Genomic DNA, 18,348 nt, shown 5'->3' on the forward strand with positions numbered 1-18,348 from the left:
GCAAAGATGCACGTTGCACCATTTAAACCATCAGACTGAAAACAAGAGGCAGTTCACAGAGTGGGGTTTGAATTGCACCTCTGAGCTTTGAACCCGCTTGGTCTCCTGTAAGACGAACGCTACAAAGCTTTCCTCCCGGAGCAGGTTCCGGCCTCTCTCTCATTTTAAAGGGGGGCAGCTCATGACACTGAAATACTGGTAAAACGATTCCCCCCTGCCCTTGCGCGCAGCAAATCGGACTCAGCAGGACCCCACTGAAGCCAGGAGCGGTGCGCAGTTCGATACAAGACTAGACATTTATAAGCATAAAGAACACAGATACAAATCGGGTTAGCAAGGACGCCGACCCTGCTCCATGAAGGCTCGGGTGACCGAACGCTGAGGGGAGCTTCGGAAGCACCTTCCACCCGAGGGCCCGTTACTGCACAAGGGACCGCTTGGGGGAGAACTGCCTCCTCTCCCCCAAAACATCTGATACTGGCCATGGTCAGAGAGGTGATGCTGAGCGAGAGGGGCCGGTGCTGGTACCGGTCCAGTTCGGCACGCCTCTGTGTCCTGGTGCAATTCCAGCTCCAGGCAGCAGCATGTTTCCCTGCGTGTGATATTATTTGGAAGCACACGTTGGCATTTGTACATGCACAGAGGCTACGCTGAGACCCCCGGGGCCAAGTGAATGACAGACACCCGGAGGTGGTGGTCTCCATGCCCCAGAGCTGCAGAACCAGCTCCAACCATCCCAGGACCCTGGGAGCACTCAGATCTGGATAGAAAGGGGCTTGGATGGGCCCGTCCCTGGAGACAAGATCCCGCTCCCCGACACTAGCAGACTGAAGCTCTGGGGCCCCCTTCACCCTTTTGCAGCAGGAACAGAGCCTGCCTGTGGGGTTAAGGGCACTGCCAGCCCGCGCTGGAGCCGGGGGGGTGCGTGGCTTCAACCCCTTGGGACTGTCGGGTTCTGGGGAAAAAGCTGGAGCTGGTTCTCTGAGCCACCGAGTCGAGGGGACGCTCCCAGGAGATCAACCCAAGATGCAGCTCCTCCCACTGAGGGGCCCCAGCAAGGCCCCGCCCCTGCCCAAAGTCCAAGCCCCTCCTACCAACTCCAGACGGACCAGCGGGGGCGGGGCTCTTCTGCGACAGATGTCACATTTACCCCACCACTACCGAGTCAACGGCGACTGCAAGAAGCCGGGTGAGCTTCTCCGGCCAGAGTTCAGAAACGGAGAGCCGGTTTCGCCGCTGGGTCTACGCCTCCGGGGGGTTCGTCTCCACGTGGGAGGAGCCAGTGCAGCCGACGCTGGCTCTACAGGTAGCATGGCTGCTTTCAGCTGCCACTGCCATCCAGTCCACAGCCACCTCTCTCCTGCTTGGCATGCTGGGATACAGGAGGAACAGATCCAAAAAATGCCTCCGCCATGGATGTGGGTGATGAGACCGACGACAACAGCCCAGTGCATCCTGTCTATACAGGTCTGCCCAGTCCTGGGTGTCAATCCAGAGCCACCCCTGTGGCATGGAGGTCAAGCTGGCCTGTCCTCACCCAGGAGCCCCAGGTGCAACGTCCCCCAGCTAGAGGCCTGGCCTGGGCTGCACAGCCTGTATACACCCAGCAGCGCAACGGGAGCACGTCTCCCCGCTCCGTCGCATGGAGCCTGTGGGCATTCAGCTCCCTGCCCAGCCAGGAAGGGTATCTCCAGAGGAAAAGGCAGCGCATGCTGGGTCCTGGCCATGAGTCCTCCTGCAGGCCTTTCCCTGCATATCCTAGCATGCTATGCACCTCTGTGGCCATGTAGAGCATCCCTTTCGGGGGCTGGTGGGAGGGATCCAGACCAGTCTCCCCAGTATACACTCCCTCCCTCCCCAGGATAGCTGCCATAGGAGAGAGCTGCCTGGCCCTTCCTTCATCTTGGGGGCCATGTGATGGCCCCATACCCACCACTGCACCGGGGTGGCTGCAATGGAGCGGGCCGCATGGATATGGAGATGCTCCTTTCTGGGCAGTCCCCTCTCGCCCCCATGCCCTGGTCCTGGCTGGGTGCGACACCCACCTCAGTCTCCTGTGTGACGCTGGGTAGAGTGCCTTGCACGCACCTTGGAGCTGCTCAGCAAGGGCCCCTGGCCCCATGTGTCCATGTGCCCCTCACCCAGAGTCCTCAGACTGCAAAGCCACGGCTGAGGCCTGTCCAAGCTGGGGCTGCCCCAGGAGTGTCCCCAAATCCTCCCCACATCATGGCGAGCCTGACGCAGCTCCACTCAAGGAGCACAGTGCTGCCCAGGTGGCTACGGCCCCCCACAGTGCCCCATCCCTTCTGCCAGCTGACCAAGGTCACTCAGAGCAACAAATAACACTTCTCCAGGGGCATCCAGCTCGGCCCAAGCGCGGGGATCAGTGCCCAGAGCTGCAAACTCCCTGCAGCGGGGTCCAGGCCTGAGCCTCGTGGCTGGGTAGTGTCCAGAGGTGGCTACACAGCAGCAGAGGGTTGGGCCCACTTGGGGTCAGAGGAAGCAGCCCCAGCCGGCTCTGCCCCCTTCCAGGACATCCTCCTTACGCCCTCACTCCTAGTGCTCCAGCCCACCCCAGGCTCCTGTGTTAGGAGAGTCTAAAAGTCTGAATCAGCGTCCAGCAGCTCTGCATCCACGAGGTTCGTCCGGGAGTGCCCGGGGGCAAAGGTGGCCCGCCAGCCCTGAGTCCGCGGCCCATAGGGGTCCAGCTTGGAGGCAGAGGATGGCAGGGGACCAAGGCAGGACTGAGGGGCAACACAGCCCCTCATGCTGCTGTGCCCCAGGCTCAGCTCCTCCTGGGGCCTGCTCTCAGGGCAGAAGGGGTTGCTGATGAGGTGCAACATGCCCGGGCACCGGTGGTCCCGGGGGAAGAAGCTGGGTCTCAGTGCGGGGTAGGAGCCGGGGAGCAGCGTCTCCTCGATGAGCCGGGAGTCACGGGGGCCAGCAACCAGGCAGGTCTGGCGCGGGAGCTGGGGCAGGCGCGGGACGGAGCTGGAGGCTGGCGGGGCACAGCAGCCCCCGTCGCAGGGCAGGGGTGCAGGCCCCAGCGGGCAGACATCTTTCTTCTTCTTCTTCCTCCGCTTCTTCCTGCGGTTGCTCCGCTGCTCCAGCTCAGGCGAGATCTCGGCCTCCACCACCCACAGGTTGGGCCTGTCCTCGGGTGGCACTGAGGGCGCAAGAGGAGGGGGGAGCACGTGAGCACGCAGGGGAAGCCTCCGGGCCAAGCCAAGCGCAGTACATACGCACTATGTTCAGTCCCACGAATGCACGTAGCTATGAGTGCCCCCTGCCTGGACATGGCCTGGGGAGAGTCATTTCTCCTCTCTGGGCCTCTATTTGCCCATCTTTAAAATGGGAGCTAAAGGGCACTGGATGCTGGGGTAAGACATGACTGTAGAACAGCCCAGAACAGGCATCATGCCCTGGCTGTTAAAATGCAGCTGCTTCTGGGGTGGAGCGTGGCTGCTACTCCACGGGGGTTGAGCTAGCCAGCTACTGGGGCAGTGCAGGTGGCAGGATACGAGTGCCCCCTGCCCAGACACGGGGAAGATGCTGGGGGGAGGGGCTGGGGGAACATCACCCCGCTGCTTGGGTGTCTGCCTCGTTAACAGCTTGGGAGCATGGAGAGCTTTTTCAGTTCCGGGCTCTTGGCCAAATCCCAGGTCCCCCAAGGACACCCATTTTAAAGAAGGGAAAATGGAGGTGCAGAGAGGAGAAATGATGCTCCCCAGGCCATGACCACGTGAGGGTCAGAGCCAGGGACATGACCATGGTCTCAAGTCCCCTGCCATTCCCCACAACAAGGGGAGCTGGCCTCATGGCCACAGCCTCAGCCTGGATGGAGTCAGTTCCCAGCTCTGCCACAAACTCTGTTCATGGCCTTGGGCAACTCCCTTCACCTCAATTTCCAGCTGCCCTGTGGGGTGAACAAGACTTCCCTGGTTTCCCAGAGGGCACAGGTCAGGGGGCTGGCACCCAGCGTGGGTTCACACAGGGCCTAGCACATGGCTTTGGTGGGGAATCTCTGGTGCTTGCATCCAACATGCTGCTACCCTGGCACCTCTGCCCACCCCATCGCGCGCTCCCAAGGACTTGCCAGGGGTGGCCATGGGCGTGATGGAGATGTCCTGCGGCAAGATGGCACCTCGTCGGGCCACCATCTTGGTGACGTGCTGAGCCCAGGCGGAGGAGACATCGGCTGACGGCTCGTTGAGGTCGAACGCCAGACCGGCTGCAACAAAAACCAGGTGGAGGTGGGGAGGAATCTCTTTTAATGTCCACTCAGGGCCCATCATCTTCCCCAGGCTACCCCACCCCGACCCGGGGTTCTTCCCGCACTGCTGTGCACACCGCAGGGGGACCTGGGGCCCGAGAGCCGGGCAGGGAGTACTACTTGAACACCCTGCCCTCCCCAAGTGCCACTCCAAACCCCCTTCCCCTGCCAGATCTGCTGTCCTGCTTTCTGCCCCCAGCCTTATGCTCTCTGCCTAACTTTCTGCTCTGCTTTCTGCTCTCTGTCCAATCTACTGCTCTGCTCCCTGCCCACTCTGCTGATCGGCCTTCTGCTCCCTGCTGCGCCACCGCCTGCTCTGCTTTCTGCTCCTTGCTCAACCTGCTGCTCTGCTTTCTACTCCCCACGTGTTCCTGGCCTGATCTGCAGCTCTGCTAGCTGCTCCCTGCCCAACCAGTCACTGAGGTGCCTGTTCCCTCCCCGATCTGCCATGCATCATGTACACAGGCTGCCCGCGGCACTTGTGGCCCCCGTGCTTTGGAGGGCGAGGCACTCGGATGGCCTGGCACAGGGGCCATGCAAGCCCCAGGACAGAGGGAGAAATGCACTCCGAGGTCCCTCCTTGGCGCAGACACACAGCACGTCTGATCCGAGAGCTCAGTCTCCTCCAGAGGGAGGGTGGAGCAGACCCGGGATGCGCAGCACTTGGGCAGGCCTGAGATGGGCATCTGCTCCATCCCCCAGTAGCCCCCAGTGCAAAGCAGCTCCCCTGCCACCTAGTGGCCAAGCCCTGTCAGAGCACCTAATGCGGACCGCTGCTGTGCGTGGGGGACCCAGCCCTCGCAGCAGCGTGAGCCGGGGTAACCTCCCGCAGAGGAACCGTGCCATGCCCGTGCCCTGGGGGCAGAGCAGAGTGAGGCCAAGTGGGGCTGGGCCTGAGCTTTAAACCCCGTCCCCTGCAATGCAGCGGCACCAGGCCGTTGCCAGCTGCCCTGAGTTGGTGGGTCTTTGCAGGAGCATGGACATTCAGCCCCTAACTAAGCACCCAGGGACTTGCTGGGGATGGCCAGGGGCGCGATGGAGGTGTCCTGCGGCAAGGCAGGCCACCACTTTGGTGATGTGCTGAGCCTGGGCAACTAGGCGCTTTGCTCTGGCTTCCCTCGCTCCCCCCAGACTCCATGCTAAGTGCCCAGCAAAGTCCCTCCACCCACCCAGAGCCCCCTACCAGCTCCCTGCAGCCCGAGGTTGGTCTCAGGCTACCCCCGGCTGCAGCTGCAGCAGCAGAGCTGGTGGGGGGGCAATGTGGTAATACCCCCGTTGTGCCCATCACTGGACATCAAGGGAAGCACCTCACTTCCACCTGACTTGCAACAACCCCAGGAGCTGGGGAGCATCTCCTGGAAGTGGGGGAGCCCCTGAAGCCCTGCCCTGCCCTGCTGGGGACACACCCACGGGCCCGTCGTGCGAGACAGTGTGCATGCTGAAGGACAGCTCCTGCTCGGGGTTGTTCAGCAGCTCCTTGCGCTTGGAGAAGGCCTTGGCGATCATCTTGCTCTTCTTGATGCGCTTGGGCTCATCGTCACTCTGCCCAGTCAGCCTGCGGGCGGGAGGAGGACACACGTGGTAGACCAGGGCAGTAGCACAGTGAGGCCAGATCCTGGCCTGCCCTTGGTATGAGCTAGCTTGCTCATGACTGCCCAGCTGCGGCCACAGCCACAGGGTTCAGAGGCAAGGACAGGGCATTTTGGCCTCCCCGTCATTCCCCTGTTGACTTGCTCCAGCCCCTGGGCTCTGGGCTGCTACCTCCTCCAGCTGGCCATGGGGGTAGCTGGATGGCCTCCGCAATTACCCACACCTGAGAGCCCCTCCCAGCTCTCTGCAGCTCAAGAGCAGTGGGAAATTCGCCCCCAGCCAACTTTGCAAACATATTTCAGCCTCGAGCCAGCAGGAACAGGTCCAAGGGGGAAGGACCAGAGCAGCCGGGCCTACCTGCACCAGGTGCGTCTCCATATCAAGAGCGTGGCCTTGGTCCACACCCAGGTGCTCATGGAGATGCCGGTGCCGAACATGGCGAAGAGGTTGATTTTCTCCACCAGCAGGCTGGGCCGGTTCTTGATCTCGCATTCGGGGATTGGCTTGTTGGTCTGGGTGGCGATCGTCACGTTGGCCTCACACCTGCATGAGAAACACGAGCACTGTGTTGCACAGACAATGTGCCGGGTGCCTGGGGCCGGAGACTCCCTGGAGACGGGGAGCGTGCCTGCACCTCGAGGGCAACTCCTCTCCTTGCTCAGGGGAACAGGGGAGCAGCTGCTTCCAGGACTCAGGCTCAGGAATACAGGAACTGCATGTCTCACCCTGGCTCCCACCCCTGCCCAGATGCCACAGTGATGGGCAAGGTTGTGGGGGAGCAGGGCCGGAGACCAGGGTGGACTCACTGGAGGGTTCAAGGAGAGGGTGGACAGCTACTGGCCAGGGATGCTCTAGGCGTAGCCATGCCCGTGCTCTGCTATGGGCATTTCCCAGGCTTCTGGGCTTTGCTGGTTGCTGTATGGGGCTCAGAGGGAAATTTTTCCCTTCCTGTTGCTACACGTGTCAGGGTGTTTTTAAACTTTTCCCAGAGGCACCGGTGCTGGCTGCAGCCCAGGCTGGGGATGGCGACTGGGCTGTGCCAGTGCTCCTGCAGGGACTTAAACCTGGAGGTTGCTGGCTAAAGGGTCTTGCCCTTCTACTCAGATATCGTATTTGGGGTCAGGAAGGAATTTTACCCCATGGCCAGCTTGGTACAGACTGGGGGGGTGGTCTTTGCCTTTCTCTGTAGTGTGAGCATGGCCCTCTTCCTGGGACCTCCTGGGCCTATATTAACAACCTTTAAAGAAGCAGGATGCTGGCTGCTGCGGTCCCCCTGCTTGGCCTGTGGCAGGTTCAGGCGTGAGCTCTTGTGCAGTGACTGTTGTGTTGCTCAGAGGTTGGAAAATTGTTTTGTCTGGGCTGGTTTGGAGAGGCCTGATCCTGCCCCAGGCAGGGGTTGGACCAGATGTGACCTCTGGAGCTCCCTCCCAGGTGACTTCTCCCTGACTGGCCCTGCACTGCAGCCTTCCCGGAGCAGCGGCCCTGGGATCTCCACGTGGTGGGTGGGCCCGGGCGCTTTCAACTTACAGCACGTACTCCCGGAAGCTGCGCTCCCACTCGGCCTGGTTGAAGAAGTCGTAGAAGTGGCAGCCGAAGGTGATGAAGACGAAGCCAAAGGCCAGGAAACCGAAGATGCCTATGGCGGGAGGGCAGGCAGGTCACATAAGCTGAGACCAGGTAGTGAGGGGGTGTGGGGAGAAAACAAGGGCACATGTTTCTCCCCGGGATATCTCATTCGAGCATTGCACTGGTTGTTGCTGCACCTTCCACCACTTGGGTGACCTGTGCCCAGGGATCGCTGGCTGCGGCTGAGTGCAGCCACCTCTGGGGTGGAGCAGGGCAGCCCTGGCACCATGAAAAAGATACCACCTCCCACCTGCACTGGGGCAAAGCCCCAAGCTAACACCCCCTTGCTGGGGTCTTTTGAAGCTCAGGGCTCAGCCAGGCTGGGCTCCCCAGGCATCTCCTACCCCAGCCTGTGCCCGCTCTGCTGGGGGCTCTGGAAGACCCCCGCCCAGGGCAGCCCCCCTCGGTCTGCCGCTCACCCAGCCGCAGCATGGTCTCGTTGATCTTGCTGGCTGCCTTCTCGCTCAGCAGCCCGGGGTGGTTGCTTTTGATGGAGAACAGGGTCATGACACCTGGAGTGAGAGATGGGGTCGAGGTCAGGCTGGGCAGGGGTGCGGGGCCAGCAGAGGCTCAAGCCCCGGGGCTGCGGAGCGGGGAAGGGCGAGCAGGTCTCACCCACTCGCACACAGCAGCCTGCCTCCAGCACCCAGGCTTGGCCAATCAGAGTAGAGAACCTGCTGTGCCTGAACCGGCCCTTACTGGCTGAGCCCCGGGGCGATGCTCTGGGACACCTCTGCTACCCTAAGGCGATGGGGACAGGCCCCCCTACTGGCCCTCCCTTGGGATGCGCCCACACCAGACCTGGCACCGCTCTGGGTGGTCCTGGCTGCTGCCCTTCGTCTCTCTCTAGTGGCTCATTCATATACTAGGATAACAACCTACTACAGCTGCCCGCTCAGGGATCTCTTCCTGGAGCTCAGGCCATAAGAGCCCCCTGCTTTGGCATTGTAGGGACCATGTTCAACTCCCCTTGCCCCCCTCCACGTTGCCACGCACCCACCTCTGATGAGGAAATAGCCCCCCACGATCAGCACCAGGCCGATGGGGGCCAGCACGAAGCCGGCCCGGTAGCGATAGTTCTTGTATCCCACAAAGCAGATGCCACTGACAGAGTCGCCGTCCACCTGGTAGGGAGCAGAGTCATTGGGCTCAGTCCTTCCCCTGCCCCAGGGGAGTCGGTGGCGGGGGGAGAGAAGAAGCTCCCCCAAGACTCCTTCCCCCTGAGCTGGAGGTCTCCAGAGCACAGGCCGGGCTGTCAGTACATGGGGGCCTTGTGCAGGGCCGTGGGGCAAAGGATCCACCCTATGAGATGCCAGAGTTTGGTAGATGCCCCTGGCACTGGGAGGGGGTGGGACGGGCCCTGGGGTGTCTCCCTGGAGATGCACTGGTGCAGGAAAGGCATGAAATGGGGATGGAGGGGCACGAGGAGCTGGAGAACACTAAGCCCACCTATGAGAGGGCGGCAACTGAGTCAGTGCATAGCGGAGAAGCGAGACCAGACACCGCTAGTTTTGTAGCAAACCTGCCATGATTTCCAGAGTCACCCCTGGTCCTCCTTACACAGTGGGCACATGGCCGTCTGCCGTCGTGGCAGGAGGGGCTTTCAAAAGGAGGTAGCTGCAGCGACAGGCAGGTTTGCACACAGCTCGTCCTGCCACTTGGTCTCCTTTGTTTACCAGGAATGGCACAGATTGCAAAACTAGAGCATGTAGGCATCCAGCAGCTGAAGAGGCTGCAGAGCACCCTGCCAAGAGCTGCTAGAGGCACTGAGGAAGCCTGGGAAAGGTCCCTGCTACCCAGGCAGGGCAGAGAGGTCAGCAGGGGGATGGGTCAGCTGTCCCGTACCTGTGCCACAGCTAGGATGGCGACAGTGAGGACGAAGGGGATGGACCAGGTGACCAGGTGGAAGTAGGAGGTCTTGCCCACCAGTGGCTGGTAGGTGGTGCCCAGGGCCTTGAAGGAGGTGTGCCAGGCATAGGTCAGCATGACGAACCAGATCACGCCCGACATCAGGGAGTAGTAGACGATGACAAAGATGATCACGCAGGACAGCGTCTCGTTAGAGCTGGAGGGGAGGGGGAGATGTCAATGAGCCCTATAAGGAAAGGACTGGGGGGGGTCCATCTCCATGCCCCACTCCACTGAGGTTGGTTCCTTGCAGATATACCATCTTTTCTTGTATATGACGCACCCCCAAATATAATACACATCTTGCTTTTGAAAGGCAGAAGGAAGGAAAGAAAGAAAGATCTTTCCTTGCAGGAAGTAAATGAGTAGCTGCAGAGTGGGAGCCGAGCCTGTTCATCGTTTTGCTCCCTGGGGATGGCTGCAGATTTTATGCCCTATTTCACCAGGTAAGTGGTAGAATCTGCTCTTACCATATTTCTCACATATAATACACGCACCAATTTCCGCAGCTGTTTTTTGGGGGAAAGGGGAGCGTTGTATTCAATAACGTATGGTATCGAGCCCAGCATATGGCAGCAGCCAGAGTATCCCCTGCTGGACTGAGGTGACAGAGCAACCTAAAACACCCCAGAGCCATGCTCTGGTCTCACTGGGGGCTGTGCCCAGATCTCCAGTACCGCCGGTCTCCCCCTGCCTTGACACTGCCTGGAACATGCCCATGGGATGGGTGTGCACAGCACCCCCCCAAGGGCAACACCATGGAGAACGAAGGAGGATCGGGGCAGGGGTACTTACGTGGGCTCACCCAGCCTCATGGTCCCATCGGCCCGGCACACAATCTCACCGCGGGCCCCGTCCATGAACTGGGCCAGCCAGCCGATGCTGCCCACGAAGAAGCAGGCGTTGACGTAGAAGAGGATGACAGCTGGATAGCGGTTTGAGTTCTTCCAGTCGGCGACAAATGTGGCCTGGCGGGGAGCAGGGGAAGGGGAGGCAAAAGCAGGAGAGAGGGGTCAGCAGAAGGGCTGGGGCAATATACCGTATTCCTCACATACAACATGCCCCAGAATATAATCCACACTTTTCAAAAGACAGAACGGAGGAACAAGATCTTCCCTTGTAGAAAGTAACTGAGTAGCAGCAGTGAGGCAGCAGAGCCTGCTTCTGCTCCCTGAAATGGCAGAAATATACATCCTGCACATAATGTGCACGAAAATGGCCAGCAGCTGGTTTTTGGGTAGGACGTGCATGTTGTAGGTGATAAAATATGACACTTGTCCTGTGCTCGGGAGTAGAGGCAGCACCAGCTCTAACCAGCCACCAGGGCATGCTCTAAGCCAATGCATCACCCCATCTAGTCCCCTCCCAAGACCAACCCTGGGCATCCTCTCTCAGCCCTGCAGTAACCCTACGCCAGCCCTGGCACTCACCAGGGTGAAGAAGGTACAGAAGATAGTGACAGAGCTGAAGGCGGCGATGTAGACGTGCATCTCGTGGTGCTCCCTCTCAGTGAAGAGCGGGTTCTGGCACTGGATGCCGCAGCCCTCCACATCCTCGTACCAGCTCTTGGGGTTGTCCGTCCGCACCAGTGGCACCTCACACTGCCCCGAGCTGTTGAACTTGATGTTCTGCACCTCATTCTGGGGGGCAGATGAAGACAGAGGTGGGGGCAAAGGGTTAGCAAGGCTGGAGACGACTGGGGAGGGACTGGACCATCTTCAAAAGACATAAAGGATGGTTGTACAGAAGACAGCGATGGTCTGCTTTGTGGCCACAGAGGACAGGACAAGGAGCCATGGGCTCAACTTGTAACGAGGGAGGTTGAGATTGGATATCAGGGAGATCTTTGTCCCTCTGAGGGCAGCTCAGTGCTGGAGCACGTTCTCCAGGGGACTCTGGACTCCCCATCACTTTTAAAAGCAGGTGAGATACACCCAGGGGCAGATGTAGGATTTTGGAAAGGGGGGTGCAGATGGTGTGGCACTTCATCACATGTAACATGGCACCTATTTTTCTCCAGTTAAAGAGAAACTAGAAGCTTTACTAATATGCAAGGGGAACAGCTCTATATTATTTAGTTTAGGGTCAAAGCAAAACCAAATATAACTATTGGAACATGCACTCATTTGCAAGACTATATATAAAGTTTTAAAAAAAACAACACATACAGTGAAAAACAGTCAGAAGATATTGTGTGGCGTTAGTCCTGTAGTCATCATAGTTAAATGAACATCTCTTGTTCAGTTTCATAAAACAAAATCTAGCCTTCTTGGGCATCTTGACCGTACCTCCAATGCTTCACTGTCAGTCATTTTTACCCATGAGTTCACATGACCACGCCTGAGTTAAGGTTTTTAATTAGGGCTAGAAACAGCCTGCAGGACTGTGAAACAGAAGAGAGACATTACTAGGAAGGGCTAACAGACAGCAGCATTACAGAAGAAAAGATAGTTTGATTAGTGAAACATCAAGACAGTTAAAAAGCAGAGAGGGTTGTTAACACCTATAGAGTGGCAAGAGATTAGCAGGAATTAGGGAGATGCCAGTGAACTGAGGTTAATGGCTCCTTCCCCGCTGCCTGAATAGAAATGCTTCTACCCCTCCGGGGCAGCTGGTTTTAAAGCCTGGGGGAGCAGAAATCAAAGGGGGATGCGACTGCACTCCACCCCTGGACATGCCTTTCTCTAGGATGGTTCAGATGGGAGCAAGGAGCTGGATTAGACAAGGAGCTGGATTAGACGTGGCTCTGCTGCCCCCATGGCCCGGTGGACGCATCAGGGCAGGGTGGGACGGTCAGCACTGGGCAGGTGTGTTGGCATGTGCCCAGGGGTCGGCATCTCCTTACCGGGCAGCCTTCTGGGAACCGGTCCAGACCGCACTTGAGGAAGTCGGGCCAGCCCCGCTCCCGCTCCACGATGGTGCAGGGCCCGCGGGTGGCCTGGCACAGGGTCTGGCTGGGCAGCTCCACCTTGCCATCCTCACACTTGGGCATGTAGACGGCGCAGAGCAGGGGCTGGATCACGTCCCAGCAGCGCGGGGCGTTCCTTAGACCTGCCCGGGGGGAGGAAACGTGTCGGCTGGGGTAGTACAGCACAGTGCCCCCGGTGACTGCACCAGGTAACCACCCTGTCCCTGCCCCCCAGGTAGAAAGAAGCAGTTTGGGGACCAGTTTTAACGAATGGCACCAGGAAGTGAGCCAGCATGGGGGCTGTCAGTCAGCAGCCATCAGGATACGAGTGGGGGGCACAGGCATGATGGGGTTAATGCATCCCAAGTTCCCAGACACCACAGCTGTTTCCCCCCGCTCACAAATATGCCTCCTCATCCGTGTTCCCAAGAGCCTCCTCTCTGATTACCTTATTTATCTGCCTACCACACTCCCCTTTCCCCCACAAATTAGTGAGTGAAAACTGGAGGTAGGGAGGGGTCTCTTAAACAAGGAGATTCATTTTGAATGGCTTGGATAACTTTCTGCCTTCCCCAGACAAGCTGCAGGTCTCCTTTCGGGGCGCGTGGTATGCAAATAAATACGGTACTTTTTTGTGCAGCTGTAGCACGTAGGGACTGCAACCAATGGTAGCGCTCCGGGGTGCCAGGGCTGCATCATCAGAGCAAAGCAGGATGAGAAGGGGGTCCATTAGCAATTGCCAGCTCCCCAACAGAAGCCAAAGCAGATGCCCAGCTGAGCCCGCAGGATTTGAACCGAGCACAGCCAAGAAAGTAGGTGGAGGAAAGTCCAGACTACCATGAGGCAGGTGGTCAGCCCCAGCCCACCCACGAGCACCGAGGCAGGGAGTTCGATGACCAGGAAGAAGCTATGGGAACCCCGAGCCTCTGGCACGAGGACTATAAAACCACTCCTACTTCCTCCTGGATTTGTCCCAGCGACAACCTGTGCGAGCTTCTGGACCTCTGCCTTGCCCGTTTGGTCCCAGCCTTGCTACTGTCCATGTTCGGACCTCCTGGCTCTGATCCCCCATCCGCCCTGAGCACGACACCGCCCTGACCCTTGGCTTGATGACTGGGACTGCAACAGATACCTGGTGTGACACTGCCTGCTTATGGTAGCTTGCTAGGTGACTGCCCACAGCCCGGTTACAATGGAAAACGAGGGTGGGAAGGGATCTCCGGAGGTCACATCTAGTCCATCCCCCTGCTCCAAGCAGGACCAGCCCCAGCTACATCATCCCGGCCAAGGCTTTGTCAAGCCAGGTCTTCAAAACCTCCAAGGATGGAGAGTCCACCACCTCTCTGGGTAAGCCGTCTCTGGTTTACTACCCTCCTCATGAGAACCTCGAGGCTAAAACCAGACAATACAGCTCTGGGGGGGTTGCAACAGGCCACTATGACCAGCTGGAAAACAAGGAGGTAGATTCTGGGAGAAACATCAAAGGCTCTCCCTGCCCCTGGCTTCATTGCTGATTTTCAATGAAAAGTTTAAAGTTGATATAAATTTTTTAATTTGAAAAGAATCACGGTGTTTTGTGCGGAAAGCTCACCCTCTCTTACCTGCACTGACTTAAAAACGAACCTCGTTTAACCTTCCCTATGAAAACAGCTAAGAGAGGAAACAGGGCTTTTCCCCACCCCTGAAAAAAGCCACTCTTACAAATATTTGGTTTGCAAACCTCGCCATGGAAAAAAACCACCTGGAAATTTGCACCCGGTTTAGGTCCAAAAAAGCTCTTTTTTGTTGAAAACCAGGTCGAGAGGAGTAAGTCTTAATGGGACGGAGCAGCCGCTAGAGGTCACTGCTGCATCGGACTCCCACGGTCCTGAGCAGGCCCCAAGGTGAGGCCAGGTGAGGCTAGGGCCGGGGGCGCTGGGCTCAGCCCAGCACCCGATCCCCGCGGGATCGTGCAACCTGCCCTGTGCAATGCTAGGAGCACCGCCCGGCTGCAGGGAAGGATCACGGTCCTGGCAGCGGCGTGGGGGGTATGCTGGAGGGCGTTGGGGGAGGGATGGGAAGTGGCTCAGGGCACTGAACTAGCTCAGTCATTAATGCTTAAAAGGCTTCTTAAAAAAAAGAAACAAATACAGAGGAAAGGCAGGGAGGTCTCCAGTGGTTTCTCCTGCCCCTTGCTCCAAGGCACCTTCCCTGCCAGGCCCAACACCTTTCCCTTCCAGCTCCTGGCCAAGTGGCAGGGACAGGATCTGCTCCCAGGAGCAGCTCCTGGGCTCAATGGTTTGACATCCCTCCTTGCAATAGGGTGGCATGGAAAGGACTAGGCTGCCTTGAACCTCCTTTTTTCTGGTGCGGGGGACAGACTGAGGCTGTTTCCCTGCTCTTTATTCAAGGCTCAGCTTCCAGCCCAAGACCCAGCGAGTTGCTGGAGCTGGGTGGCACCAAGACAGCTCCCTCTGCATCGGTCCACCTTGCCACCACGGCTGGGAGCAGGCTGCCTGCTGCCTGCCTGGGCAGGCAGCGCTGCCTCTCCCTGCATGTCTCCTGGCATCATCGATGCAATCCCAGGATGCACCAGAGGTTTGAACCAGCCCCAAAGAGGAGGGGACCCTGCAGCTGACTCACCCCGGAGTCCCTCCCGGGACACGTCTAGTCCTGCCACGGCCGCCAGCTCCAACGCAGGAGGGAGCGGCCTGCTCGATGCAGGCTTTCCATGACCCTGGCACCCCGAGAGCAGCCAGCGAGGGGCTGGAGGATACTGGGGCAGTGGGTGAGGGCTGGGGGCCATGGCAGGAACATGGGAAAGGACCTGTGAACACTGCAACTTCCACAAGCGTCCTTCCCCTCTGCCCCTCCTCACCCCCGTCAAGCCTCTAATTATCTCCGCCTTCCCCCTACACCCTTGTAGTCCTGAAACCAGGCAGACAGACACTTGTCTAGGCTGAGTTGGATGGGGATGAGCCTGCCCTGAGCCTGGGGCTGGACTAGGCGAGGTCTACCCCAGCCCGGCTTCTCTGGGGCGTTCCTCCCTGCCTGGAAAGGAAGCGTGAGCCTGGACATCAGGACTCAGGAGTCCTTCACCCAGCTCTGCGAGGGGAGCGTGGTTTAACAGCTACCGCACAGGCATCAGGAACCTGGGGTCTCACCGCAGCACCTCGCATCAGATGCAAAGCACAGTGCCGGGAAGTCCCCGTTTGCCCCGAACAGGCTCATGCCAACAAAGCCCCCCGATAACTGAGTGATGGGAGCGTACGAGCATAACGTGCCCCATGATGCTGCGTCGGAGACTATCTGTCAGGGGGGTTTTAAGCCTTGCTAAGAGGCTGTGGCCCAGGTTGGGGATGGCAACTGGGCCGCTGCTCCTGCTGGGATTCAAACCCATGAGTCCTGGCTGGAGGGTCTTGCCCCTCCAAGACAAAAACCTCTTCATTTTGCTTCCCACAGACAGGATTCCCGCAGCTCTCACCCTGCCCAGGGCAGCCCAGGGGCATCACTGGTAAACCAGATCAGGAAACAGCTATGTCTCGGGGCAGGAGCACACACAAGCCACTCGGGGCACTTCCACATGGTGCAATCAGCTTGGAGGGTGGGATCAGAGTTGCACCCTGAGGCAGAGCGGAGCCTGAAAAACCCCAAACCCAGCCCGACCAGAACACAAACAGGAGACTCCACCAATGGCCTGTTCGGGGAGGGAGCTGTCTCCAAAGCCGTTGGCTTGAATGACCCCAAATTCTGCCCCATGAGCCCAACCCGCTGCTACGTGGCACCACAAAGGTCAGGTCTCAGCCTGCAGATTTCAGAATGCCGAGAACAGCCAGCTTTTAGATACTATACCCCTGTGCATACCATATGCTGCCCCCCACCCCCCAAATAATACATACACCTGCTTGGGGAGGAGCACGAGCACAGACAGGGGGCTCGTTGGTCTAGGGGTATGATTCTCGCTTCGGGTGCGAGAGGTCCTGGGTTCAAATCCCAGACGAGCCCTTTGGACACCAGTGCGTGTTGACCTTAGCAAGGCTTTTGATACACGAAGCACAAGCTGGATGAAAAAACTGGAAGGTAGACAGAAACCACCAGGCTCATCCATGGCTCGATGTCTAGTTGGTGGTCAGTCATAAGGCCGGTTTTGTTCAATGTCTTCATCAGTGACCTGAAAGATGGGCATGCAGATGATACCAAGCTGAGAGGAGGAGCAGATATCCTGGAGGGTCGGGCTAGGATTCAGAGTGACCTGGACAAACTGAAGGATTGGGCCAAAAGAAATCTCATGAGGTTCAACAAGGACAAGTGCAATGTCTGCTCCTAGGAGGGAGCAATCCCCTGCACCGGTGCAGGCGGGGGACGACAGGCTGGGCAGCAGCTCTGCAGAACAGGACCTGGAGGTGACAGGGGACAAGAAGCTGAACAGGAGCCAGCAGCGTGCCCTTGGTGCCAAGAAGGCCAACGGCATCCTGGGCTGCACTGGTAGGGGCGCTGCCAGCAGTTCAAGGGCAGCAATGCTTCCCCTCTTCACAGCACTGGGGGGGCCACATCTGGAGTCCTGCATTCACTTTTTGGCCCCCCACTGCAGAAAGGATGTGGAGAAATTGGAGACAGTCTAGTGGAGGGCAATGAAAATGGTTCAGGGGCTGGAGGACAGGACTGGTGAGGAGAGGCTGAGGGAACTGAGCTGATTGAGTCTGCAGAAGAGAAGACTGAGGGGGATTTAATAGCAGCCTTCAGCTCCCCGCAAGGTGGGTGCAAAGAGGATGGAGCTGGACTGATCTCAGTGTGGGCAGATGCCAGAACAAGGAGCAATGGGCTCAAGCTGCAGCAAGGGAAGTTGAGGTTGGATATCAGGAAGGATTTTCTCACTAGGAGGGTGGTGAAGCACTGAAACAGGCTCCCCAGGGAGGTGGTGGAGTCTCCATGTTTGGAGGTTTTGAAGACCTGGGTAGACAAAGCCTCGGCTGGGATGACGTAGCTGGAGCTGGTCCTGCTTGGAGCAGGGGGTTGGACTAGATGTGACCTCCTGAGCTCCCTCCCAGCTCTAACTTTCTATGACTGTGAAGGGATAGGGAGGCAATTCATGGATTACATCGGACAGGGATCAGGGCAGCCTCTATCCCGACCTCTGTGCATCACCAGCTGCTCCAAGTCACCCAGCCACCCAACACTTTAGCTAGACAAAAGCACTCCAGCCCTAGGAGCCTGTGGGTTACAGAGCAACGGAGAAACCAGGGGCCACCAACATCCACAGCTCCAACGTGCCTGAGGAGCTGGAGGTGTAGCAGCACAGCTGGCCTGATGAGCCCAGCGGGTGAGCATTATCTGGTCTGACCAGAAAGGCAAGTCCTTCCTGACCCCACCGGTGAGCGAGACCCACCAGGCAGGCAGCTCCAGGGTACAGTCTGGCCCGTCCAGCTGTGTCGGGCACTTTTGGAGCAGCTGGCACCCTGCAGCCAGCCAGGGCAAGGGTCCCTTGGTAAGGGCAGCATTCCTACCTGACCCTCCAGGTGTCAGCTGAAGTGTGCGACTGAATTTTGCAAGCCACCAAGCAATAGCAAGCTCCTCAACCCCCCGGCTTGGCCGGTCCAATGGCCACGTGCTCTCCCAGTTAGGAACTGGTGCCATCTTCCCAAGCTGAACTTGTCCGACTGCAGCTTCCAGCTGCTGGGCCTTGCTATGTCTTTGTCAGCAAGACAGACGAGCCCCAGCTCTCCCTCCCACCTGGATTAGCTGCCTGCGGTGCCCGAGTCCACGATAAGGTGGACTCCAGTCTCCAGTAGGTCCGCACTCCTCTCCCAGTCACAGCCCAATCCCGGGCATGGTGCTCTAGGACAGGCCTCGTAGCAGAGCTGTGACCAGAGGCAAGACCCCTTCCGTACTTCTCTAACAGCCCCTTTTTCATACACCCAAGGATCACAGCTTTCTGCTCAGCACCTCCTGACAGCTTCTGCAGGATGCTCACCCACAAGAGCCACTGAGGCCCTCTGCGAGTCTCTGCTTCTCACACCGAGCTCTCAACTTGTACGTATACCCTGCGCTGCTGGGTCCGGACACG

General features: G+C 58.6%; 1 protein-coding gene and 1 non-coding gene across 2 annotated transcripts; one reads left to right on the plus strand and one right to left on the minus strand.

The window, feature by feature from the left end:
- Window positions 1-277: 277 nt before the first annotated feature.
- On the minus strand, window positions 278-13,348 carry SMO (smoothened, frizzled class receptor). The gene is made up of 12 exons (XM_019543985.1): window positions 13,319-13,348; window positions 12,243-12,605; window positions 10,828-11,037; window positions 10,193-10,365; window positions 9,335-9,554; window positions 8,490-8,613; window positions 7,909-8,001; window positions 7,391-7,499; window positions 6,221-6,406; window positions 5,680-5,828; window positions 4,097-4,231; window positions 278-3,166 (listed from the first exon to the last, which is right to left on the minus strand). Exons 1-12 carry the CDS (start codon window positions 13,346-13,348, stop codon window positions 2,598-2,600), a joined length of 2,361 nt encoding a protein of 786 aa, XP_019399530.1. The 3' UTR covers window positions 278-2,597.
- Window positions 13,349-16,217: 2,869 nt separating this feature from the next.
- On the plus strand, window positions 16,218-16,289 carry TRNAP-CGG. The gene has a single exon. It is a non-coding gene; the product is annotated as a tRNA-Pro (tRNA).
- Window positions 16,290-18,348: the final 2,059 nt, after the last annotated feature.

Source organism: Crocodylus porosus, unplaced genomic scaffold (assembly GCF_001723895.1).
Source record: "Crocodylus porosus isolate Cpor-Errol unplaced genomic scaffold, CroPor_comp1, whole genome shotgun sequence".
Classification (NCBI taxonomy): Eukaryota; Metazoa; Chordata; order Crocodylia; family Crocodylidae; genus Crocodylus; species Crocodylus porosus.

What these genes read in the sequence shown, in the direction of transcription:
- SMO (XM_019543985.1), bottom strand. Translation starts at nt 13,348, where the DNA reads ATGGACAGTAGCAAGGCTGGGACCAAACGG. An exon ending in CCATCCTAGCTGTGGCACAG is followed by an intron (nt 8,614 to 9,334) that starts GTACGGGACAGC and finishes GCTCCCTACCAG; the next exon opens with GTGGACGGCGACTCTGTCAG. An exon ending in CGAGACCATGCTGCGGCTGG is followed by an intron (nt 7,500 to 7,908) that starts GTGAGCGGCAGA and finishes CTCCCGCCATAG; the next exon opens with GCATCTTCGGTTTCCTGGCC.